The sequence below is a fragment of the Antechinus flavipes genome, chromosome 4 (genome assembly GCF_016432865.1).
Source record: "Antechinus flavipes isolate AdamAnt ecotype Samford, QLD, Australia chromosome 4, AdamAnt_v2, whole genome shotgun sequence".
Classification (NCBI taxonomy): domain Eukaryota; kingdom Metazoa; phylum Chordata; class Mammalia; order Dasyuromorphia; family Dasyuridae; genus Antechinus; species Antechinus flavipes.
In genome coordinates, this window is record NC_067401.1 from 95130852 (window position 1) to 95158323 (window position 27472).

The following is a 27472-nucleotide window of genomic DNA, read 5'->3' on the forward strand; positions in this document are numbered from 1 at the left end:
TATCTAGCCCAAATCACTAGATGGATGTGGCCTCAATCAAACTGAGACCTGTTGAAAACCTTAGTTTAAAAAGGCCAAGGGCTCCCATTGCATCATCTCCAATTATCCCGATCTATATCTGGCCACGGGATTCAGATGGCTTTAGAGGGGAAAGTGAGGCACATGACCTTGCACAGCTCTCCCTCAAATTCAGTTCACTTGCATGTCACAGCCCTGTTCGAAGGAAGAGCAAACAACATCGGTATTATAGAATAACTACACACAGCGGATACTTAGGTGATAAAAAGAATATTGTCCTGGCCGTTCCTTTCCAGACTACTAGCTGGAGATAACACCTCGGAACTGCAACTGATTAAAGTCTAATCTCGGAACTAGCAACTGTTTTAAGTCTACAGCTCCCGAGGCAATGGATATATGCAAGGGGTTGATGGAGTTTTGTAAAGGAACTCTATTTGCAAACCAAAGAGAGCTCTACTTTAAAAAATAAAATCAATAGCCAAGCCAATTGAGGATTTTATAAAAAGTAAAACTTTTATCCAGGTCCAGAGATTAATCCTTTTTCCCGGGAGGGAGTACTCATTTGCCTCCAGAAATTATTAAGTTCCGTAATATCATGATGAACAGTGATGGGGTTCAATGAAGAACGCTGGGGGGAAAATGGGGAGAAAAAACTAGAAAAAGTATACAAGGAAGGGTCCCAAAGCTTTTTACTTCAGAACAGCTGCTGGACATGGGGAGGGGTCGGAGGAGTGACCCTTCCTTCCTCATTCCTATTGGTTCTTGCTCCTCTGAGGTTGATTGGGTAGATATTCCTTTCCCCTCCTCTCTCCATGCCCCCTTTGGCTCCCTTCCTTTCCCGGTTAGGAAATTTCTAAACTGGAGGCGTGTAGAGGCTGTTGAGGGGCTTCTGATTACAGCTCGGCTGCGGGCGTCACCCTTCCTCTCGCCCGCTGGGGACCCGTTGAGCTTCTAGAGCTCCGAAAAGTTTGGATTTGGGGGGCGCCTTCACTGGGACATGTTGTCCCCCAGGGATCTTAAGAGGAAAAGGGGCAAGATGAGTGCCTGGACGCGGGTTGTGCTACTACTGTCCTTGGCGCTGCTTCTGCCCGCCGTGCCCGGGGGATGTCTAAGCCGGCAAGAACTCTTCCCTTTCGGACCCGAACAGGGGGACCAGGAGCTGGAAGCTGGGGACGACTCCATCTCCCCAGCCTTGGAACTCCGCTTGAACATCCACTTCTATGACAAATACGACGTCTCCTCCGTCTATGTGAGTGCAGTCCGTGTGTGTGTGTGTGAGTGTGAGTGTGTGTGTGTGTGTGTGAGTGTGTGAGTGTGTGTGTGTGTGTGTGTGTGTGTGTGTGTGTGTTGGGTCGGTGTGTAAGGGAAGATGAGGAGTGGGGGGAGAGATGATTTGGGCATACTCTAGCCAAAGGAAAAGAATGTTTGGAGAGATGAGACTCGACGTGAGGGACGTGTAGACCCAGACACTAGATGAAGGGCTCCTGAGGCAATCTCAGAGTCTAATGCAAGGGGAATTTGGGGGGATCTCCCTTATACTCCTCGGGTTTCTATTTTCCGCGCCTCCACTGCCTCTTGTGCGCCGCTCCCATTCAACTCCGGTTTTACCTCCCTCTCCACTTCTCCCAAAGCGTATCTTTGGGAGTTGCCTTTCCGTTGGTTTCCGCCGTCCAGGGAAGAAAGGAACTTGGGGAGCCACCCTTTTCTCCCCTTTGGTATCCCTATCTTATGTTGCTCTTGCAATTCCAAGTCGGAGTTTGCCGCTCCTCCAGAAGAAAGGGCCTAATGCAAGGGAGACTTAGCGCCTGGGAACTTTGCTTGTAATTTTTCCATTGTGCTGTTAGTTTGGAGGAGGGAGCACACGACCTTCACTGTACAGCTTGTACACTGTACAAGCCCAGGATTAAATCACCCTCATCCGACTGCACGGCTGAGAGCTGAGAACCCAGGGCCATGCTCAAATGCTTCATGGTGCCCAACTCATAGAAAGTCAAGAATGATTCCGCGAAAGGGTTAAGATTGATTCCCTGCCCCTGGGTAATTAACTTGCAGAAATCTCCTTGTACTTCCTAGGGCTGATTTCGGAGGCATTTTGTGTGTGGCTTTCAAGGTATCTTTTGGCAATGATTCACCTCCCTAAGTAGGCTTATTTTAGAGTCCAGACAGCCGTATAATGGACTGAGAGAACCCTTGTGATCTAATTTCCTGTTGCATTGTATTGTCACTATTGAAGGTCCTAAAAGAAGATTGAAAGTTGGAGACCTTTCGAGTTCTAATGAACTTCATGTCTGATGATAGAAAATCTGTCTAGACTTCTAGTAAATTGTCTCTATATACTAAACTCTGGTAAACTTCTAGTAACTATATAAGTTGCATTACTTACCGCTTCCCCTGTGAAGTGTTACTGATCCCAACCCAATCTCATCCCTTTCCTCTCCCCGTCATGTATATTTTATATTTATTACATGCATTCCAGAAGTGAGGAAAATAAAACAAAACACACATACCATTGTATCCTGCCTGTTAAATGGAAGTGATTTGTAAGAGGGCTGGTTGAACTCTGCCTTTGACAACGCCCACGTGTAGCCTGTCTCCTTTCCATAAGAATGCCTTAAGTCAGAAACTCCGAGAGAATGGACTCTTAGCCGGCTTTATTGCTGAACCCTCCGAGGATTTTCTCTAGCTATTATACTGCTGTCTTGTCTCTAAAATAAGCCTACTCGGGGAGGTGAATCATTGCCAAGAGATCTCTTGAAAGCCACACACACAGATGTTCTTGGAGTTCTAACAGAGTTAGAAAGGAACCTTAGAGGTCACAGCATGACCCAGCAGATAGGTAGGTCTGGAGTCAGGAAAACCTGAATTCAAATTTGACCTCAGATACTTTTTGACTGTGTGAATCATGGATTACTTAATCTCTGCTTCAATTTCCTCAACTTCAAAATGAGGATAATAATAGTATTACTTATCCTTGGGTTGTTTCAAGGATTAAATGAGATAATATTTATAAAACACCTGGCACACAGTAGGTGCTTAATAAATACTTATTTCCTTCTTCCTATTACAGAAACAGTTTTAAATCTGGAAGGGACCTTAAAAGTTATGCAGTCCAACTTTCTCATTTTATATACGATAAACTAAATCTCTGAGAAATTATTTGACTTGCCCAAAGTGATCAAATCCAGGTCCTCTGATTCCAGATCCAGAATACTGGCATCTTGTCTAACTCTTTCCATTACAGATGAGAAAACTGAGGTTCAGATAGTCCCACAGATGACATAAAAGCTTTAACGGTTGTAAAGCACTCTAGATCCATAACTTCATTTGATCTTCACAGTAATCCTGGCCAGCAATTACTATCAATATAACTATCCCCATTTTACAGAAAAGGAAATCAAGGCAATTAGAGGTTAAACAGTTTGTCTAAAGTCACAGTTTGAACCCACTTACTGCAAGATTTTTTCTGTGGTTCTTTCCTATGGGATCCTGTGGGATAGGTTGCAAAGAAAGCTTCTTAGGTCCTAAAGACAAAATAAAAGCAGTGTTTTGGGAAGATTAATTTGGAAGGGGTATCTGGAGGTGGGCTGCAGAAGATAGATAGTAGGAAACTAGATGGAGACTATTGAAATAATCTGGGGCTAGGTCTGAGAAGTGGTAATAAGGAAAGAAAGGAATGTGAATCCTATATACATTTCAAAGAAGAATGACACAACATAGTGACAAATTAGATTTAGGAAGTGAGTCTAAAATAATCTCATTTGGGGGGATGTGAGGGGAAAATGGTAATACTTCTAGAAAGGGAAGAATGGGAAAGGGGTTCTGATTTCAGAAGAAAGATTCTTGTTTAGACTTGCATTTAAGGTCATGTATGACCTTAAGGTCTGCAGAAAAAGATATGAGAATTAAAACAATCATATTTAATGTTATTAATAAAATTACTTTCTACATGCTAGGTAGAACATCTTAGGTTTAGTATAGTGAAAACTGAAAGCAAGGAAAATTTAACGCTTATGAATTAGGCAGGAGGCATGACTTTGTAACATATATGATGTCAGAGGACATAGTTTAGGATCTTGGTTTTGTTATTTAGCACCTATGTGAACTTGGGAAAGTTATTTAACTTTGGATTTCATTTACTGATCTTTAAAATGGAGAAATTGGAGTAGATGGCTTCTAAGGTCCCTTTCATCTCCAAATCTATGATCTTCTGTAATAGATTGGAGTGATGAGCCATTTTGACATTCAGCATTTTCTCCCTGAAGGCTTGTTCAATAGGCCCCTATATTACATTGTTCTAGTATCTTCATACTATCCCATTCTATGAAAATGAAAGGTCTAAGTTCAATCTCCCTAGTGCTTGCTCAGCAGATGTGACCAGCTGTTCTTTGGACACAAGCCTATGTACTAAGAAAAAGAGGTCACGCCTGGATACTCATTCCTGAGCCAGATCACTGAGTCACTGAAAATGTCATATGGGATCTGCCACATTGATCAATGGCCAGTGATAATAGGTCAGTGAGCTTGTTTTTGTTTCCTAGGAAAATTCTAGATTGGATCACTAACCATCAAAAAGATAATCAGTGAACATCTAGAAAATGAAGTATTAATTACAAACAGCCAAGATAGCTTTATCCAGAAAAGGTCATACTAGACTTATCTTCTTTCCTTTTTTTTATAGAGCTGTAAAATGAGAGGGAATACTGTGAATATAATTTATCTAGATTACAGAAATGTTATCATAAAGTGTCTGGTGAAAACATAGGGGCTGGATGATAATATACATATAGGAATTTGAAACTAATTAAGTAACCAGATTCAAACAATATGTATGAAATTAATGACAATATCAACTTGGTCTGAGGTTCCAGTGGAATGCCTCAGGCTTGAGCTCGTGTTAACTTGGGTAAATAATCAATATTTATTAATATATATGTGTATATATATTTAGTCATTTAGTCATCTTTCTGTCCTGTCTGACTTTTTGTGACTCTCTTTGGGGTTTTCTTGGTAAAGATACTAAAGTGGTTGGCCATTTCCTTCTCCAGCTCATTTTACAGAGTACAAAACTGAGCAAACAAGGTTCAGTGATTTGCTCAGGATCATACATCTAGTATCTGATTTCAGATTTGAACTAAAAAAGATACTGCTTCCTAACTCCAGGACCAGCATTCTATCCACTGCACATGGAATTAGGAAGACCTGTGTTCAAATCTTACCTCTCACTCCAAGTCAGGCACTCTATTCATCCCATCTAGTTATCCTTACATCCATCCATCCATCCATTCATCCTCCTATCTACCTATCTATCTATCCATCCATCCATCCATCCATCCATCTAGATATCTGACTATCTCAGATTTACAGATGATACAAAACTCGAATAGCACATTTTATCAAGGAATTGAAAGTCAAAAAGACTGGGTCAAGTCTAACACAATGAAATTTAATAGGAATACATGTAAATTCTCTGAATTGGGTACCAGTTTAAGTCAGTGATTCTGTGGAATGAATGCCCACCCCCCCCCCGAAATCATCTTTAAAAGGCTGAAATCTATTGGCTACTTATTCCTTACCCTCCTTTCCCTACTTCTGACCTATAATTCAAAAGATAAACATTCTGTTCCTCTGAGGTATCATAACAAGACAGATTGTCTTCATTACGCCATAAGTCATTTTCCACATATTTCACCTGTCAGCCACATCTATTCTAACATCAGCTTTTATTCATTTGTTTATTTATGGCTGGGGCAGTTGGGATTAAATAACTTGCCCAGGGTCACACAACTAGGAAGTATTAAGTGTTCTAGGCTAGATTTGAACTCAGGTTCTCCTGACTTCAGGACTGGTGTTCTATCTACTGCGCCATTTAGCTGCCCCAACATCAGCTTTTATAAATTTTGGTGTATGACGTTTTTCAGATTAATTCTTTTTAGATCATCACAGTCATTCCTAAATTTAAGATCTCATTCCTACTTTGCATATAGTAGTGTAGCAGAATTGCTCTACTACCTTATCCAAGGTGACACAGGTCATAAGTACCGGAGTAAAGATTTGAATCTAGGCTTTCTGTCACTAATATTTTCTACTATAATAATTTAATAGCTAGCTTTCATGTATTGTTTTAAGATTCGCAAAGTTTTTTACTTATCTTACTTCATTAGATCCAGGCTACAACATTGTGAGTTAGGTGCTATTACTATCTCTATTTTACAGATAAGGAGATTAAGGCTACCAGTCAATAAACATTTGTTAAGCACCTTTTATATACAATTCACTATGTTAAGTATTGGGAATAGGAAGAAAGGCAAAAGACATCCTTACTCCAAGGAGCTTCCCATTTAATGGAAGAAAGATCATACAAACAAGGAAGTCGAAAAGGAGGGAAAAGTACAGGTTAGAAAAGCATGATGAAGTGCAGAAGAGTGCCACCAGATAAGAAATGATGTAATAAATGGATTGCTCTGAGTGTTCTCATTAAATGGAGAATCTGGGAGCAACTTCCTAATAGCTATCCTCCACTTAGAGGGAGGGAAGGTGCAAGGGGCCTGGAAGGCAGAGATATTGAGGTGTTGACTCCAATTATTTTGACTCCAGATCCAGCAGTCTTATCTATGGTACCGTCCAGCTGCTTCCTAATTAGTATTTCTCCTACTGTTTTTCCTTGCTTTGATCCATCTTTCTACACAATTGCTAGAAACATCATTCAGCTACTTATCACTTCTCAATTAGACTCCTGCAGTAGCTCCCTAATTGGTTTTTCTGCCTTCATCTTGTCAAATTGATGTTCCTAAAGCACAAATCTGACCATGATTCTAGCCTGGTCAAGAAACATCAGAGGTTCTCTATTACCTCTAGAACAAAACAGAAATTTCTTTGTTTGATATTTTAAAAGTCTTTCAGTCTCTGGCACTAACATTTCTTTATGAATTGGTTTAACATTAAACTCCTCAAATATTCTATGTTTTGAATAGATGATTAATGAACATATTGAAAGGGAAATGGTGATCACAAAGAACTATCCAGAACACATCATGCCATACTAATCTCATTTCCTTTTTTGACAGGATTATTAAACTAGTAGATGAGGGGAATGCTTGCATACAATTTACTTAGATGTTAGCAGAATTTCTGACAAAATATATCTTTTTTATGGGGAAGATAGAGAGAAGGGAATAGACAATAATCAATTAGTTGGAATCAGATTTAGATAGATGTTTGGACTCAGAATTATTGTTAATGATTTGGAGTTATTGGGACAGGAGTGCTTCAGTAGAGTATACTAAGTAATTTGTCCTTGAACCTGTGCTATTTAATGTTTTTTTAAATGATTTGGATAAAGACATAGATGAATGTTCATCAATTTTGCAAGTGATACAATATTTTAAAAAAATTTTATAATAACTTTTTATTGACAGAACCCATGCCAGGGTAATTTTTTTTTACAACATTATCCCTTGCACTCGCTTCTGTTCCAATTTCCTCCTCCCTCCCTCCACCCCCTCCCCTAGATGGCAAGCAGTCCTATATATGTTAAATATATTGCAGTATATACTAGATACAATATATGTTTGCAGAACTGAACAGTTCTCTTGTTGCACAGGGTAAATTCAGAAGGTAAAAATAACCTGGGAAGAAAAACAAAAATGCCAATAGTTTGCATTCATTTTCCAGTGTTTTTTCTTTGGGTGTAGCTGCTTCTGTCCATCATTTATCAATTGCAACTGAGTTAGGTCTCTTTGTCAAAGAAATCCACTTCCATCAGAATACATTCTCAAACAGTATCATTGTTGAGGTATATAATGATCTCCTGGTTCTGCTCATTTCACTTAGCATCAGTTCATGTAAGTCTCGCCAGTCCTCTCTGTATTCATCCTGCTGGTCGTTCCTTACAGAACAATAATATTCCATAACATTCATATACCACAATTTACCCAGCCATTCTTCAATTGATGGGCATCCATTCAATTTCCAGTTTCTATCCACTACAAACAGGGCTGCCACAAACATTTTGGCACATACAGGTCCCTTTCCCTTCTTTAGTATCTCTTTGGGGTATAAGCCCAGTAGAAACACTGCTGGATCACAGCCTGGACTTCCATCTCCTACTCAATTGCCTAGAGTTTTTGACTTCAAAAGTCCATCTCATAGGGGCAGCACTAACTTCAGCTGCTATTAATCCTCCTACTCCAGACATGTAGGTGTCTGCTTTAATCTTTGGCCAGTGACTGGGCCAGTTGGCACCTCTAATGACTGTACGATTTGCACCTGTGTCTACCAATCCTTCCAATGGTAGGCCATTTATATAGATCGTGAGCATAGGTCAGTCTGTTACTGCTGCTGTCCAGTATATTCCTGGATTTTGTGGTCTGGAGTCAGAACCTGGGTGACTATCACCAGGTTGCTTATTAGGATTCTGTATGAGTAAACCTGATGTTACTACTTCTTCTGGATGATAAGTCATACACTGTCTATTTGTATTAGTGACTGGGATATTATCTACACATTCCCCAGTTTCCCACATCAGTGTGTGGATGGACACTGTTTTGTATGTAGAAAAAGGAGGTGAAATGGTCAAGTTTACTGTGCCTGGAGGCAAGGGATCCATAGGCTGGAGAGGAACAGATTTCACCTCTCCAGGGGGTATCTCAGTTGTCCCAGCTGCATACAGCTCTGTTCTCCCCAATTGTAATTCCTTTCTGCCATCAGGTTGCTTCCTGGCTGGTTGACTGTATAATCCCCTTCTCCCATCATATGTCTTCCTGGCTGATTGGTCATGTCTGGGTACTGGGCTTCTAGGCATTCTCTCGGTGCACCATTGGTTGCCATCATGCCCCAAGTGTTTTTTGCCTTGGGCCCTGGGGCTGGGCCCCTCATTCCATTTCCCTAAATCTGTCTACATTCTGAGGCCCAATGGAAGTCTCTGTTGTATTTTGGACAATGGGGTATTGGGTCTTGTTCTCCCACCCTGTTTTCTCATTCTGTCTCTATACCAACATTGAACTTTCAGATGCCCAACTTTACCACACTGAAAGCATTGATGAGTCTCTCTAGAAATCCCTTGCCAGAAGAGACTCTGTCTTCCCATGTTGGGATCTTGGGAATTCTGCATTATAGCCTGGCTATAAAAGGCATTTGTGCCCACTATGGCACAGCATATTATGAGCTCCTCTAAAGGAGCATCCTTGAGTAGTCCTAGTATAATTCTTCTGCAAACCTCATTAGCATTTTCCTTAGCAAGTTGCCTTATCAAAATGTCTGTTACTGCATTTTCCCCATTTGTTCTTGTGATAGCTGTCTGCAAGCGTCCCACAAAGTCAGCAAAGGGTTCATTTGACCCTTGTGTTATTTTTGTGAAGGCCTCACTCTTGTTGTCTTTATTGTGGAGAGCAGCCCACGCTTTGATAGCATTAGCAGCAATTTGCTCATATGCTGCCATGGAATAGTTAATCTGGTCTGCAACGTCTGCATAGGAACCTACACCTGTTAGTAGGTCACAGGTGATTGCAGCATGAACTCCACTTTAACTATTTTGCTGGGCTTGTATCCTACAGAGCTCACTATATTCAGAAATCCACAAGTAGTTTTGTCCAGGCATACCCTTGCTATGGGTTTCCAGTCACTGGGGGTCAAGATTTCAAAAGCCAAATTCTGTAATAACATCTTAATATAAACTGATGTAGCCCCATAAAGAGTGCAAGCCTTTTTCAGGTCTTTGAGGATTTCTATATCAAAAGGAGTATATTTTCTAACTTTCTTGACCTGAAGAATTAAACTGTTGAATTACAGGAAAAATGTGATGTTGAAATTCCGATACATCTCTCCCTTCTGCCTTGGCCTTAATTAGTCCCTTTTTCGATCTAGTCATAGGAGGGGCTGAATGCTGGGGGGGAGGTGCTGGTGCTGTCACTCCCCCTCCTTCCCCCCCACTACCCCTCCTCTCTCCATCCCAGAGGTGGAGTTGATGGAGGGGAGTCAATTATCTGCTCCTTAGGTGGGGCTGAAGCTGCCTCAGATTCACCCCACCTTTGAGCCTCACTTAAGTCTCCATGCCCTGTGGGGATATGGTCATTAATCTGTTCATTGTCTTCTTCCTTTATCTCAGGCTTCCTCATTTGGCTATTCCTAGAACTTTTCTTTTTTCTATAACTTATACAATTTTTTAAGGCCAACTGTATTATATTGTATAAATAGAATGCCTCGATGGAAATTGAATGAGGACCATTTTCGTTGTAATATGCGGAGAGCTGTTGCCCAATTAATGTCCAATTATCTGGAGAGATTTGCTCTTCCTCTAAGAACCAAGGGGAGGTATGTTTTAATGTACTCAAAAGTCTAGCTATCTGTTCCCAAATTATAAGTAGCCCTTGTCCTTCTATCAGCTTAAGCAGGCTTTCTATAGCGCCACTCCTGGGTGGGGATGGAAGGGTTAGGGGGGGAAGGGATGGAGAATCTTTAGCTAGCATCTGTCCCATTTCAGCCACAAAAGGTTACTAGTTTAGTTTTTAAGAAAATAAGTTCCCTGTTTGTCTATTACAATACTCACCTAAGTTCCTGGTCACTGGAGACTTCTTCAGTGAAAGTAGGGTCCTTGGTTCCCACGCTTGGGCACAAAATGTGATGACCACGTATTTTAAAATCAGCTAGAGTCAGGAATTCAGATTAAGGGAAAATATTCAATCTTTATTCTTTTTGAGGTGAAGGGGGATTAGCAATGTAAGCAGCTGCAACAAGATGCCAGCCTGCTTCTCTCCCCACCCCTCTGCCTCCACCTACCAAAATTATCATTTCCTATACAACACATCAGGACTTGCACAAAGAGTGGGCGGGGGCCATTCTTTCTCCAAGCCTATATATTAATAGAGTATGGTCCAATTACTATTTAGCCTCATGTGCTTGGGACCTCAATGCATCAACCCAAGCTTTAGCCCATTACATATATTATATAATTTTATTCTCATAAGCACCTTATGAAGTAGGTAGAGCAGTTATTAACTCCATTTTCTGGATGAGAGAACTGAGACTCAGAAATTTAATATGCACTTAAAAATGTTATAAAAGTTCACAGTTCCACATACAGCCTTCTTTTTTCAGATCTTAGTCACTTGAAATGTTCATGTTTGCTGATAATAATAAAAAAAAATTCTGAGAAAACAGAAAGCAAAGATGAGAAGGGAGAGAATTCCACACATTGAGAATAACCAGTAAAAAACAAAAAGTATGGACTTGAGAGGAGGATGGTCTTGTATAAGGAATAGCAAGGATACAAGTTTCACTGGATTTCAGAGCAGAAAGAAGAGTGGGTAGGGGAGTAAGATGTCAGAAGACTGGAAAAATAGAAGAAAGAGAATTATATCATTGGTAATTTTGGAGAGAGTAGCTTCAGTTGAAAGATGGTGTCAGAAACCATCTTGAAGTCAGTTAAGAAGAGAGTGAGATGAAAGAAAGTGGAAACTTTTTTTTTTTCATATGGTTGTTGATAGTTTACATTTCTTCTTTTGAGAACTACTTATTCATATCTTTTGGTCATTTTTCAATTTGTGACTGCTTTTTGATCTTATGTATTTCAAATAATTCTCTATATATCTTGTATACAAGAGCTTTAAATTTCATCTTATTACTTATGATTACAATTTCTTTCTGTGGAGATATTCTGTCATCCAGCTTTGTACTTCCATGTACCGATAACCTTTTTCATGTAGGTACTACTTCAAACAGTACTAATCACTATACACACACACACACACACACACACACATCCATATGTGGTTCTTGTTCATGGTCTCTCTTAAAAGTCCATAAAGGTCTACTTAACATGCAGGAGACTTTTGACATTTTCTTGATCTTTATGCAGCATAAAACTTCTGTTCTTCCTGCATCATGACATGATCAGTTTACCTCTTTTTTGGTGATATATTTCCTGAATAATCCTTCTGATACTTCTTTTCCCCCCACAAGTCCTTGTAGGTAATTCATAAACTGCTTATTCTCATTACAAAAGTCTCCTTTGCCCTTTGAATTACTTACAATTTTGATTCTTTGGATATTATGATGTTCCATGACATTTAGGCATATAGGATTACTGAAAGGATATTGCTGTCTGAAATATGAGTTTTTGGATCCAAGAGCACCTTGAGATGGTTGAAAGTACTATGTTGTACTATTTTCAAAAGGCAATCCACCACCTCTTCCTTAGGTTCAGTTTTGGTCACAGTTCATGAGACCTCTATAATGCTTGTCCAAAATATATGGATTGATATCTTACATTGATGGAGTGCTTTTTAATTGCACATTGTAGTCTGAAGAATAGATATTCTTCATCTCTTTGATTTTTCCAATGTGACTTGTTAATTGTCCCTTAAGTTGCATTTACTTCATTTACTTATTTATGCACACACAATTGTGTGACTTATAACCAATATTGTTTGTTGCAGAAAATTGTGCATGAGTCTCCTTATTTTCTTCTCATCAAGAATAAAATTGATAAATATGTAGTTCATTCTTATGAAGAGTTTATAGAGATGAAAAGATAATTACATGAGTCAGAGGTTATTATGTTCTATCAATCACTATTTTGGGCTAATATTAAATGTCTTTTCCCCAATCATTCAATATCTACCCTTCTTTGAGATAGCTTGAAAATATATTTCTCAATACTTTTAAAACAGGTTTGTTTCCAAAAGTTTTCTTCTATGTGTACTTGGCCTGAGTCAACCATTCTTTTTATTTCAACTTATTAAATACTATTTTCATTTTCTCCATGAGATAATGTTTGTAAAGTGCTTTGTAATTCCTCAAATATAGTCAGCTATTATTACTTTAGAACATATTTGGTTCTGAGGTGTTAGAAAGTCCATTGTCATCAATAAGGAGACTGGCAAAATTTTTCTATTTTCAATTTTGGGGAGAGGAATAAGGGGAAAGGGATAAGTATACAGCACCTACTTTATAACAGTCACTATGCTAAGTACTTTGTAAATATTATCCTATTGATCCTCAAAACAACTTTGCAAAATAGGTGGTGTTATTACACCCATTTAATTGTTGAACAAACTGAGGCAAACAGAAGTTATGATTTGCCCAGAAACATACAGCTATTTCATGTCAGAGGTCAGATTTAAATCCATAACTTTTAAATTCCAGGCCTAGTACTTTTATCTACAATACCACTACATAGTAAGTTTGCTAATCATTAATCTATCTTGTCCCCATCTAAGTCATTGATTATAAATGTTTATCATAATACAAACAATGGCAAAATAAATATCTGGGTCTTCTATTAGAGATGTTCCACTGGACTCTCTGGGATCAGTTGGTCAGTCTCTTCTGAATCCGTATTTTTAAAATATGTTTATATTTCTCCATCTTGACAAATTGTGAGAAATTTTTATCAAAATGCCATGCTGAAATCTGGGCACATTATATTTAGGACATTTCTCTGTTCAATGAGGTTACTAAACTCTTTAAATAAGAAAATGAAATATTGGTTACATGAGTGGTATCCACCTCCAATAGAAGTAGATTCCAGCAACTTCAGAATGACTTAGAAAACCACAACTTAATACAGTCTATGTTGCATTGTGTCTTTAATTATTTTGTTAAATATTTCCCAATTGCATTCTAATCTAGTTTGGCTGAGGAACTTTTAGGCTCATAATGTAATGCCCCCAGGGTACATAATATGATGCATTCCACAACTGTAAAATCTATGACCAAGGAGTCAAAAAACTTGTTCAATGGAACATTAAAATATATATATATACATATATATATGTAAATTTCATTACAAACCTTAAAGTGCTATTTATATGTTAGCTGATGTTTCTTTTTCTTCTTTTCTTTTTCTTTTTCCTCTTCCTTTTCTATCTTCTCTTCCTTCTCCTCCTCTGTCTTTCCCTTCTCCCTTTTCCCTTCTCCATTTTTTCCTGCTCCTTCCCTTCTCCTCCACCACAACCTTGTGCTATGGATAGTTCATTTAGTTTTATTCTCATTGTACAGATGAAGAAACTGAAGTTAATTAGATTAAATGACTTACTTTAGTTTATACAACTGGTAAATGTCAGAGTCATAACAGGACTTTTGTAATTGCATATCTAATACTTGCCCAATATACCACACATTTCCATACTCTTCCTTCAAGAAGTTTGTAGCACTTTATAAATAATTATTTGAAAATAAAATTGATCTTCCCAGCATCCCAGTGAAGAAAGTACATTTCAAGGTTGATGATTCATGTCTTGCGATTGCTACTCCTGCATCTTAGTTTCCTGGAGGCCTTAGAAGTATTTTTCAAAGTTGCTGCATTGATTTAAACTCCATTCGGAAATGGCCATTTAAATGAAAACCCATGTGGTCCCTAGAAGCATATGCTACAATTACCTACGAGCAGCTTGTAGCTGCCAAAACCTTGTGCTTTAAGAAAGTGAGTTCCTTTCCCACACTCCCACATGTAACTTTAACTGCTGTTTGTGCAACACTATATCTTTGGGAGGAAAGAGAGAAGGGCAAATGTGAGAGTGTCTGTGTGAAATTCCTTCTTTCACTTCCTTTTCCATAGTCTGCCCATTTGCATCTGGAAAATAATGTCTGTACCACTTAATTCTGGGAAACTGCTACCCAAAATTTGGTCAGAGGAAGGTTTTTTTTCTAACCATCTTTGTTTCATAGGTTGCAAATTTTTTTTTTCTACTTTGGAACAAACTTTGAGGCAGTTCAGACAAATCCAAATACTTCAAAATTCTCAAACTCTTCCCACAAGTTTTGCCAAAATCACCCATTTTTTCCTCATCTTTTTTAAGGTCTCTAAGACTATCAAGCCTTTTTCAAGGCAAGTTTGTAATCTTGCCTTATTTCAGCTACCCTTCTTTTTCCTTCCTCCCATTATGAGCATAGAAGTTTTCAGAAGCTAAAGTCCACAGATGATAAAAAGAAAAGACAAATCTCTCAAATGTACAAACTTGCCGATCAACTCAGAAATAGAGTTGACTATTTAGATTTATGGTCTTGGTATTTATGTTATTGCCCTTTGAAGTGTGCATGGAATGCTAATTTTGATTCCATATATTAGGGGAGGTCTAGAAAAATTAATTTAAAAAAATTATGGTCCGTAGAGATTAAAAGAAAAAGACTATAAAAATGGGAGTTCTATTGCAATAATGGAATTTGTCACCATCTGTGAATTTGAAAGAAGAGTGAGATGTTTGCAAACATAATACTGGGGACACAAATAATGTAATGGGGAATTGCCAAGGCCTTTTTAGCTACTTTTTTTTTTTTTACAAACTCAAGGAAAGTAGTAATTTGTAGCATAAAGGAGAATGCTGAAATATGCTAACACATATAAAGAGCTACAGAGCTGTTTATACCCATTGACCACCCACAGAATTATTTCTTAAAGCTGTTACTAAAAGGAGAAAGAGGTTTATGTGTACAAAAATATTCATGGTAGCTTTATTTTTAATAAGAAAAAATCTGACAGCAGTCTATATGTCCAGTGATTTAAGAATAATTGAATAAATTAAGGCATATCAGTGGAATGGAGTATAATTAACAAATTAATAAAGATGCAGGGAGATAAAGATTTTTAAAAAAATTACATAGAATAAAGAATCAAAACCAAAACATTCATACTAACAACAATGATATTTTTAAAAACAATAAAATCATTTAACTACCAAGCATTTTTATAAAGCACTTCTGTATATCAGACATTGCTAAATGCTAGAGATGTAGAAAGCTAAGAAAAGATTCGTGTAACAAACAAGTCAGATGTAACAAACAGTAAATACTTTGAAGTTTGTGATTTTATGTATGATTTTGTTCATTTTGTTATTGTATTTGTTCATTTTTATTGAGATAGTATATAACCAAAAAACTATTTAAAGAAAAAAAAAACCTGATTTCATTCCTCTTACTGTGGATTCATCAAGTGGAAAACAAACTACTAAAAATCTTTCTAGTTAAGTAATTTTAAAAATATAGACATAAATTCTGAAGAAATTTGATAATAAATTATCAAAGTCCTTTAGTATTCATATAAGTTGTTTTCTATCAATCCAGCTCTCTCTGATTAGTGGTTAAAATGTCTTACGTTCAATCATGACAGTTTTTCCCCCCCATGAGTTTATGTGAGATGGAGAGAAGGCTCATTAGTGGCAGAACAACAGAGCTTGCAATCCTCCCTAACCTCATAATAAAGTCTTCTTCTGCTTCAATAATTGAAGTTGCTTTGAATGTTATCTTTGAAGGACTCACCTCCTTAATTATGTCAAATAAGATACTGTATTTAAAGTGTTTTGCAAATTCTAAGTGCTATATAAATGTCAATTGTAAGCATTATGTCATTTACATTCTGTGGGATGGCTGTCATGAGTACTCAATGAGTTTTATGAGGAAAAAAAATGTCATACTCATTTTAAATTGCTTTTCACTTTTTTTGTACAGATCACTACAAATGGCATCATTGCTATGAGTGAACCTCCTCTTGAAGAAGCCAGTCCTGGTCGCTTTCCAACTTCCTTTGGAGCTGTTGCACCCTTCCTGGCTGACCTTGACACGACAAATGGTGGAAAGGTTTATTATCGGGAAGATTCTTCCCCTGCTGTTGTTCAGCTAGCTGCAGATTTTGTCCAAAAAGGTTTTCCTCAGGTCTCTTTCCAACCCAAGAGTGTGGTGGTGGTCACCTGGGACTCCATGGCTCCTTACCAAGGACCAGAAAGGGATCCTACCCAGGAAGGCAAGGTGAATATTGTGTTGGGTTCTAAAACAAATAATCTTAACATACCAATCAGTTCGTAAGTTGTGAAAATATGATCCCAAAAGATCTCATATCTAGTGAAGGAGATAATATGCAGATATCAAGATAAATAGAAGATTTATACAAACATATGCACAATATTTATAAAGGCAATCTGAAAGAGGAAAATACTAGCTGCAGATACCATAACAAGGAGGAAATTAATAAGGTTAAACAGAAAGTTTTAGAGAAATATTCTGTTCTTTAGTGAAATGTTACCTTTTGTTGTGTCCTCAGCCTTAGCATATTAGCTGACATAACAAATAATAAATATATGTTGGTTGACATCAGCTTGTTCTTCAGTTGTCAATGAAAATAGTGAGTACATAAAATAAGTTTGAATATGATTGCCTTATGTATACTATCTCATGAATAAAAATTTTATAGTGAAATTTCTTTTTTCCCTAAAATCTCCAAGAATGGAATCCAAGATAGAACTGCCTGGATCTGAATTCAGTGATATCCTTTTTGAGAATATTTCTACCCATGCTCCTTTGTTAACTAAGCAGCATAGCTATACAAACTATCACTAGTCCCAAATTTTAATTAAAAATGATCTCAACACATTGGCAAAATATTTATGCCCATATAGAATTGACTGGTGGTCATGCTTGCTGGCCTGAATTTTTTTTTGGGGGGGAGGTATTTATCTGCAAGATTGTATAAATTACATTTTTCTTTATGATAACTATCTAGCTATAAACAAAAATTATATTTAATGAATATATTACTCAAATGGATCTGTGATCTTATTAATTTTTCCATGAATGAAGATTCCTATTCATCCTTGCCTGCCTATTCTATTTTATTCTCATTTATCTCCATTCAAAGGTTCACTATAACAAGTCCATTTCTTATTAGTAAACAAAAATGTGGCTGTTAAAAGCTTAAGTAGTTTATTACCATCTGGCTACACTTAAAGATATATACAACATCTTTAGTGGTTTCCTATTAAAATATCAGATCAAAACCAAAGCTTAAAATACAGAATGTTTAATGATAGGAAACTTCTGTTCTAATTTAGCTAATTTCATTCTTATAAAGAGAATAATAGTTACTCTTATTTAATTAGCATTTAATAAAGTTTTTCTACAAAAAGTGTGAGTATATATATATATTTTTATTCAATTTAATAAATATTTATTAACTATTTATAATGTGACAGATACTCTAAGTGCTGGTGATGTAAGAAAAGTATCAATCTATCAACAAATATGTATTGAGCTTTTATGCTTTGACCAGTACTGTTAGGCACTGAGGGAAATATAAAGATGTATGAGTCAAGGGCCCAGACCTCCAGAAACTTACAATATAATTATGAAAAACAACACTCATACAGTTTAAATAACACAATGTGATGAATGAAATGACTGATGCAAACAAAGTGCTAATAGAGTTAAGAGGGAGAAAACTGGTACTAGAAGGGTGAAATCAATTTTTTTAGAGGAATTGGGATTTGAACTTGCCATTAAAAGATTTAACTAATGCCAATATTAGGTCTGTATCCCAAAAAGAGAATAAGAAAAAAGGAAAAGGACTTTAATGTACAACTGTATTTATAATAGTTCTTTTTGTGATGGCAAAGAATTGGAAATTGAGGGGATGTCCATCACTTGGGGAACAGCTGAACAAGTTGTAATTTATGCTTATGAGAAAATATTATTGTGATATAAGACATGTTTTGAGAGATGTTTTCTGAAAAACCTGAGGAGATGTGAATTGATGAAAAGTAAAGTGAGCAGAACCAAGAAAACACTGTACATAGTAACAGCTCTATTGTGACAATGATCAATTATGAAAGACTTAGCTGCTCTGAATGATACAATGGTTCAAAAAAAATTCTAAAGAATTCATGATGAAAAATGCTATCCATTTTCAGAGAAATAGAGAGATAGAGAAAACTGATGAAGCATGTTATTTTTCATTTTATTTTCTTGCCTTTTTTGCAATTTTAACTTTTGTAACCTATAGCTAATGTTTTTCATAATTTCACATGTAGAGTGGATATCATATAGCTTGTCTTCTCAGTGAGAGAAGGATTAGAGAGGAGAGAATTTGAATTCAAAACATTAAAAAATGAATGTTAAAAATATATTTTAAAAAAGAAAGATCTTGTGAAGAGAAGAGAAGAAAACCTTATTAGGTTTTGTTTTGTTCAGGTAAAATCTGTATCTTCATTGTTTCAATGTTCTCAGTAAAGAACTTCTCCCATCAATAAAGATTGTCACATTGTTTTCTGCTTGTTATGGTATCTGCAGTTAGTATTTTCCTCTTTCAGATTGCCTTTATAAATATTGTGCCAATATGTAGTGATCTGTACAAAAAAGTGAAAAGCAATTTAAAATGAGTATGACAATGAAGAGTTGCCTGGGGAGCTAAGAGACTAAATGACTTGTGCAGGGTGACATAATTAGGATGTGTCAGGAAGGGACTTGAATCCAGGTCCTCCTCTATCCTTTTGGAACATTGACATTCATGTTTATTGTAAATAACCAAATAATTTTGGAGACATGACTCAGTTCATCTTTGAGAAAAAAAAACATTTTTAACTTAATTTTGTTGGATTGTAGAGCTGGAAGGATTCTTGTGAAGAAATCTAATTTGTTTCCATAGCTTCAAAGACTTCATTTGTATTTAGAATGTCTGAGGCCTTCATGTAATATGATTTTGATCTTTTCATGTTCTGCTTTGCCAATTTGTCAGCTTTTTGATATTATATTGTTGACTGCTTGTTCCTGGAAAACACAGAACCATGTGGTACTTCCCTGGTCACCCTTTCAGTCTAAGGAATAAGAGGTTTTTAATAGCAAGGTCTTGTATCACATTCTAGAGGTTCCATCACTGCAATTATGGATAACTTTAGTATTACCATTTTATTTATTTAGTATATTTTTTTATTTAGTATTTAGTATTACCATATACATATACCATGTATAACTACCATTATACAGAACTAACTGTGTGTATGTGTCTGTATATTTTACTATCTCTATCTTTCTGTCTCTCTCTCTCTGTCTCTCTGTATCTCTTTCTCTGTCTCTTAATTTTTGTTTCTCTATATCTCTTACACACCGAGAGAGAGAGAGAGAGAGAGAGAAGGGTTAATGCTAACATAATCTTAGATAAAGTTTCAATTTAGAATATAATGGAAGACGTGTAAATCACTATCTCTTCATTTGACAAAGTTAAAAGTTTATGTTGGAATGAGGATTATGAAACAAAATCAGGATGCTGCTCTCTCACTATATATATGAGGTGCAAACTGTTGAAGGTGACAGGATTGAAGTTGGTTGGTTTGAGCATTTGGGGGTGTTTTTCTAGGTATTAAATTGAATTTTAAATTTTCTCCACAGAGAAACACATTCCAGGCTGTCTTAGCTTCCTCCGAATCCAGTTCATATGCCATTTTCCTTTACCCAGAAGATGGTTTGCAATTCTACACCACGCACTCTAAGAAGGATGAAAACCAAATTTCTGCTGTGGTTGCATTTAGTCAAGGCTTAGTGGGTTTCTTATGGAAAAGTGATGGTGCCTACAACATATTTGCCAGTGACAGAGAATCCATTGAAAATCTGGTCAAGTATGTTTTATTTGTTCTTGAGTAGACCTTTCTCTTCCTGTCATTGTCTGTCCCTTTAATTAATAAACCACCTTGGGTCTTCTCATTTTTCAGAATGGCATTACACTTGAAATGTGCTACTTGAGATTGTCTGCCTCCTACAGATTACTTTTATAAATACTATTCATTAAAATTTTTATTAATATTGTTTTTATATCAGCTTTGTTTCCAGATATAGCCTTCTTCTTCCACTATCCACTGAGTCATTCCTTGTGTCAAAGAATAAAACAGAAAGAAAAAAGAAGTTAAAAAAATCAGTTTCCTAAAACTGACCAAAGCTTAGGATTATAGTTCTATAGCTGAAAGAAATCTTAGAGACCTTTTAATTCAACCTCCTATTTAGTTTCACAGGCAAGAATTGAACCTAATTCCTCTAACCTTAGAATGAGTTCAGTGCTCTTTCCACTGAATCTGATAATATCTACAGTATTCTACAACCGTGAGCCTATTACTTACTTTTTAGATTTCTATATGCCTTATGTTTATAGGATTGTCTTGATTATTAGTAATATATAGTGGCCCAAGGAATATGAAGCACTAAACTCTTCTCTTACTATGAACCCAGGCTCTGGTAAAAAAACAACAACAACAAAACTTTCTACTAGTGATGTTTTTTTTTGTTTTTGTTTTTTTTTGGGGGGAGGGGAGAGTAAAGAAGGAACAGAGCCAACATGTTTCCTTGAAAAAGAATAGTGAATTGGAATTCAAAGAACCTGAATTCAAATCTTGATTCACTCACAACTTTTATAATCCTGAGTAAGACTTTTAATCTCTTAGGGTGTCAGTTTCCTTATCTTTAAAATAAGAGTATTGGGTTAGATGGCGTAAGGTCCCTACTAGCTCAAAAATCTGGGGTCCTATTTTGCTGTTTAGAATAGGGCAAAAGGAAAAAATATTCAGAATAGAGTTTTCTGGAACCAAAATTGGCTTTTGATTCCTTTTTTTTTTTATAATGGACAAAGGGAAACACTACCCAGTTTTCATGTAGCAAGTTCTGACTTATCCTTCACTTATCCCAAGAGACTTTTGTTGCTTGAGCTAAGGAATTTGGGATGATCAGACACCCTATTCTAGATTAAATTAAAGATCACCTTGTTTTTTCCAGTTTTTCTTACTGTGCCTCTAAAACCTTCCTGATGGCATGTTCTTCATTTCTAATATGTCTGGCCTATGTATAAATAAAATCTGTGTTGAACATTTTTGAAAATATCTATTTTTATAAGCAAAGTAATAAAGCTTTGAGGAAAAAGTGGGGATTACTAAGTGAAATGATCAGTACCAGGAGATCATTGTACATGGCAACAAGAAGATTATACAGTGATCAATTCTGACAGACTTGGCTTTTTTCAATGTTAAGATAATTCAGGCCAGTTTGAATGATCTTGTGATGATGAGAGCCATCTATCCAGAGAGAGGACTGTAGGAACTGAGGGTGTATCCCAACACAGTATTTTCACTCTTTTTGTGGTGGTTTTTTGAATTTTTATTTTCTTTCTCATTTTTTCCTTTTTGATCTGATTTTTCTTGTGCATCAAGATAATTGTATAAATATGTTTGCCTATATTGGATGAACATATTTTTACCATGTTTAACATATATTAGATTACTTGCCATCTGGGGAGGGGGTGGAGATAAGGGAGGAAAAATGGAACACAAAGTTTTTCAAGGGTCAGTGCTGAAAAATTATCCTGACTTATGTTTTGAAAACAAAAAACTTCAATTAAAAAAAGAAAATATAACCTTAAAAAATGGGGATTAAAGAGAAAGTCATCAAGAATAATCTAGAGTAATCAAGAAAAAGGGTTGGGTTTAAATAGAAGGGAGGATGAAGTATTTTTAGTAATTGGCATTAATCACTAAGAAGCTAATTATATGCCAAGGATTTTCACCTATAATATGGGGATCAGGAAAATTTCAAGGTAAAAGAACTTTACTTAACTCCACATTCCAATTATTTCACAGGAGATTTGTTTAATTGGGAAAACCTCTAGCATTTGTGAGCAAATAATTTTCTGTGCTCCTTACTACATAGCATAGCACATCACAGTGACCCTGCAAATTCCTGGTCCTGTGGCAGATTCAATATGCATCCATTTGAACCTATTCTCTCAGTCCCTGCCACTTTTGATAAGTATGCTATTTTGGTACACTATAGAAAATTTCAGACACAAGGATTTCAAGGGTAGCGGAGAGTCTGTTTTATATCTCCATGGGGTAGTTGTGATTTGTTTACTTATTTTGGATAGGAACGCTATCTGAGAATTACTGTCCTATTTTTGTCCCTAGGAACAGTAATGCAGGACGTCAAGGGGTCTGGGTTTTTGAGATTGGGAGTCCTTCCACTGCCAGTGGTGTAGTGCCAGCTGATGGCAGCCTTGGATCTGATGGCGGAGAATATGAAGATGAAGAAGATGAAGACTATGACCTGGTGAGCGTATCCGAGAGGGCTCTGGGCTTGGAAGATGTGAGCACCACAATTGGCCCCTATGATGTCCCTGGGAGGGGTGATGAAGACACATATGATTTGTTAAATCCCATTTCCCCACGTCATGCGAAAACTGAGAGACCACCTCTGGAAGAGCCCATCGTGGTGGATCAGTACCCGGATCCTTCTACTAGGGAAACCAAGTCGCTCCTGTACCCAGCTGAGGGATTTCCCCAGCAGCATCCACAGGTCATAGATGTGGATGAAGTAGAGGAAACAGGGATGGTAAGGTCATTTAACTTGATATGGGTGCATGTTTAAGGACTTTAGTTTGAAAGGGAGAGATTAATGTTTGAGTTACCAATGGTATAAAATGTAGATAATTCTGGTGGAGTTCATAGAATCTAGAATTGGAAGAGATCCAAGTGATCATATAATTTAAATTTTTAATCTTAATCCAAGCATTTAATTTTAGATCCAAGGGTCCCCCAAAAAGTCTGGCTAGATTTCAAGGGGTCTATGAATTGAGATTTTTAAAAAGCACATCTTTATTTTCATTTACCTCTAATTGAAATTTAGCTTTTCTTTCAATTATTTAAAAAATATTCTTTTGAAAAGGGGTCCATAAACTTTACCAGAATATGAAAGGGGACCATGACCAAAAAAAAAAAAAGTTCTGAACCCATGATATAGTCTCCTCATTTGATTGACAAGGAGAGTTAGGTAGAGCAGCAGTGTGTGGTTAAATGTTTTAACAACCAACTCTCCAAAAACCCAAAAAATGTATACACAACATGCTCTTAAGATTAATCTACATAATTAACATATCCTCCATCACTTTCTTAAATCTAAAAAAAATCAGCAAAACTATAAATCAAGCCTTGAATTGCTGATACCTAAGGTGTAAATGCTCAGATGAAAAAACTTAAAAATTGACTTGAGTCTACTTGAACTGGCTTTAACATGCCCCTGTGATAGGACATGGACTTGGAAGAGAGGATGTGGTTTGATAGTTTGTAAAATCTACCATTAGAGAAAAATGATTTAGGTCCATCCTATTTAAATCTATTTTGTTGAATGAAACAAAAATAGATTTAAGTAGGATGGACCTAAGTTTATTATTTCTTTTAAATGATGATAATTCATGACTACATAGTACCATATGAAGAGAGTGCTGTGCATGGTAGCGAAAGGACCTGGGTTTAAATTCTGCTTTAGACATGAGAAGTACGATTCTGCACAAATCATTTGACCACTCAATGCCTCAGTTTTCTCATCTGTAAAAGTAAGATGTTGGGCTCATTGATCTCTAAATTCCCATCTGGCACAAGTCTGTACTCCTATGATCCAAAGTTATACAAAATGCTTTATTCAGGATACTCCCTTAGAAAGTTAAGGCAATTATCTCCATTTTAGAGCTGAAGGACTAAGGTTTGGCTGAAATGATTTGCCTGGAGTTCTGTAGCCAGTCTGTGTCAGATACTAGCTCTTCTGACTTCTAGGGCAAGGTTCTTTGTATTGTCTCACTCTACCTTGCTAGTGATGTTTGCATAGTCTTATCCTATAAAATTATGACAAGGGTTTGAAGAAATTTTATTGTTTCATTTTCATCTACTTATTGTGATTTACTACATGGCCAACAAAGGCAGTCATGTCATATTTTGTGCTTGAACCTCATTTGAAATTCCCAAAGAAAGCAACAGGCAAGACGTGAAGACATGATATTCTGAAGCCGACAGAGGCAGAGAAAGGTGGTGATTTACTCCAGCTCACATAACAGATCAGTGTCAGGATGAGGAAAAGACTGCATTATTTTGCCTCCTGACTGAAAGCTCAAGGCATCAATGCCTCTCCTTTAAACATTTCATCATTGGTGTCTTACATGATACTAAAAGTTCTTAGGAACATGGCAATCTGCCTCTGAAAACTCTGTTTTCAGTTAATCTTCCCCAGATGTTTTGGATGCATTTCCCTAAGATGTACTTATTCACTTGCAGATGTCTAGTTTGATTCTCATTTTTATTTCCTGCTATGTTTCCACCCTATCTAGGTATGTCTGAATTTCTCATTTTTGAAACAATCCTATTTTAAGCAAGACCATCTCCACCTCTTCTAACCTATGGTGGAATATTTTATATTTGTTGAAAGGAGATTTATACTAGTAAAACTGAAAACCAAGATCTGATCTAAAATCAGGTATTACTACCTCTCATGCACCTTCTCAGCTATTTTACTGTTTTCATTAGCAAGTGAAAAATGACTTTACCCCAGCCTTTAATATATTCATGATATTATCTGTGAAGGCTCCCACTGACACACAACTGAGAAACTACTTGAAAGGTTGGGGCACAGTAGGAGATTGGATAATCAATAGCATTTACAAGTGTGTTTGTTCAGTTAAAGGTCTTGATTTCCTTTCTTCCCAGTTCCCTCTTTATTCCCTTATGTCCCTTATGTGACTACATTCCTGGAGGATTAATAGAAATTACATGTGATTAAATTTCTTTTGCTTTTGACTTCATTCATGTGTTAGCTTCTAATTATACACAAGATTGTTATCACAGCCAGAAACTTACCCCCTATTGTGCTCAGATAGACCACATACAAAATTAATTTGCTCTGGATTGTTCAGTTAAATGAGCTCGTTCATAGTTGTGGTAAGAAGGAACCTAAGAGATGAGATCTTTAAATAGGAAGCTTATTTTTTTCCTTTTTCTCTGATCAAAGATTTTTAAACCTGGTATAACTATGTATTGTGTTTGTGAAAAACAGTCGGGAGTACCTTACTTAGGTGCTGACTTCTGATTACTGATTATGGTTGATGATCAAGGCTTCTATGGTGCCTATTGTGAGATGTTGTGGCTATCCCCACCTGTCTGACTCTACCTTTAAATTTATTCTCTTAAATCTGTCATTTTAAAATGGATTTTAAGTGTGGCAGCTTTAATATCAACCCACAGAATGAATTTCTTCTTCAGTGATATTAAGTACCCCGTATAACTGTAGTCCTCAACCTAAGCTTTATTATAAACTAGTAAAGAGCTAAATTCTTTATAGTGTACCAGCAGGTAATATGTAGGGATAAAGAGGAAGGAGTCGTTAGGTTTGCTGAACTTCTTTAAGAAATAAATATCTTTAATCATAAAAATCTTCTAGGTTGACAAAAATTATTGCACTTTAGAATTTGGAGAAAATTTGACAGTATAGGGTAGGTCTTATTTTAAAAGTTATGGTATTTAAAATGGAGAGTTGATCTAGTCAAGAAGTGTGGGATTCAAGAACTGTCTCTGGCACATAGTGAGCAAGTCACTTAGCACCCCAAGCAACTCATTGATAGAGGGATTTTTTTCCCTTGAGAGTTCTTTATGCCAATGAAATCACAAGTTGGGACCACTCTGTGGGCCCCTCCTCAAAAAAATTGTTAATTACATTGTGAATTTCTCAAACTTTCCTATCTTCTTTGGTTATTTGATTAATGGTTCCATTCTCATTTCAGTGAATTCCTATTTTTTAAAATCTATGTCTAATTTTACTTTTTATGATTATGTTTAATCTCTTCTCTAGTAAGCAATTACAAATTCCTCTAAGTTAGAGATTCTTTACCTTTTTTGTTTGTTCAGAGAGACTCATTTTGGCAGTCTGCTAAACCCTATGAACCTCTTCTTAGAATAATATTTATTGCTTCCATTCATAATTGAAAGGAATGTTAAGTTTCAGTTAGAGGTTAGTGAAATAAAGGATGTAATTTTTCCCCATCCAATTCGTAGACTCCCTAAAATCCAGTGTTTAAAACCCCACATTCAGAACCCTATTGTGCTATAAGAAATGACTAAGGTAAGGATTTCAAAAAAAACTTGGGAAGACTTACAAGAATTATTGCAGAATAAAGTAAGCAGAAGTGAGTAGTACACAATAATAGCAATATTTTTGCTATCTACTATGAAAAGATTTACCTACTCTAATCAAGACAATGATCCAAGCCAATTCCAAAGGACTCTTGAAAATGGCATCTACTTCCAGAAAGAAAACTGATGAAATTGAGAACAGATTATTTTGTTTTTCTTGTTTTTTTTTTTTTTGGTGATATGGCCTAATATGGAAAAATGTTTTACATGATTTCACATGTATAATTGATATGTTGCTTGCCTTCTCAATAATTAGGAGTGGGACTAGAGAGAGAGAATTTGGAACTAAAAATTTTTTTTAAAAGGAATGATAAACAAACAAACAAACAAATAAACAAACAAAAAAAACCTATTCTCTAGATGTGGTGTAAGGAAAGAACTCCCAAAGTATAAGCAGAGGTAATACTCACAGAGGCCCTCACTGGAATGTTTTTTTTTTCCTCCCTTTAAACAGTTTTCAGATACAACACTGATTCTCGACAGACTTGTGCCAATAACAGATACCAGTGCTCCATTCATGCACAATGCACAGACTATCCAACTGGTTTTTGTTGTCGCTGTGTTGCTGGTTACACTGGGAATGGTAGACAGTGTGTTGCAGAAGGTAAGTAATTCACTTCCTTTTAATGGATTTGATAGAGAGAATCATAGGATTGGGAGATGGGAGGGAAGGGAATGTTTCTTTTTAAATTGTTGCCGTCACCCAAGAGTCT

The 27472-nt window shown here is 36.5% G+C and overlaps 1 protein-coding gene across 1 annotated transcript in view; it reads left to right on the top strand.

Annotated features, from left to right (window-relative positions):
• The first annotated feature begins 887 nt into the window (after positions 1 to 887).
• Positions 888 to 27472, top strand: part of NID1 (nidogen 1) — a 105302-nt gene continuing 78717 nt past the window's right edge. The window contains exons 1-6 of the mRNA XM_051993555.1: positions 888 to 1267; positions 16459 to 16755; positions 20164 to 20390; positions 22716 to 23139; position 23337; positions 27214 to 27363. Coding sequence (XP_051849515.1) covers positions 1016 to 1267; positions 16459 to 16755; positions 20164 to 20390; positions 22716 to 23139; position 23337; positions 27214 to 27363 — 1351 coding nt within the window. The 5' untranslated portion in view covers positions 888 to 1015. The remainder of the gene's footprint in view (positions 1268 to 16458; positions 16756 to 20163; positions 20391 to 22715; positions 23140 to 23336; positions 23338 to 27213; positions 27364 to 27472) is intronic.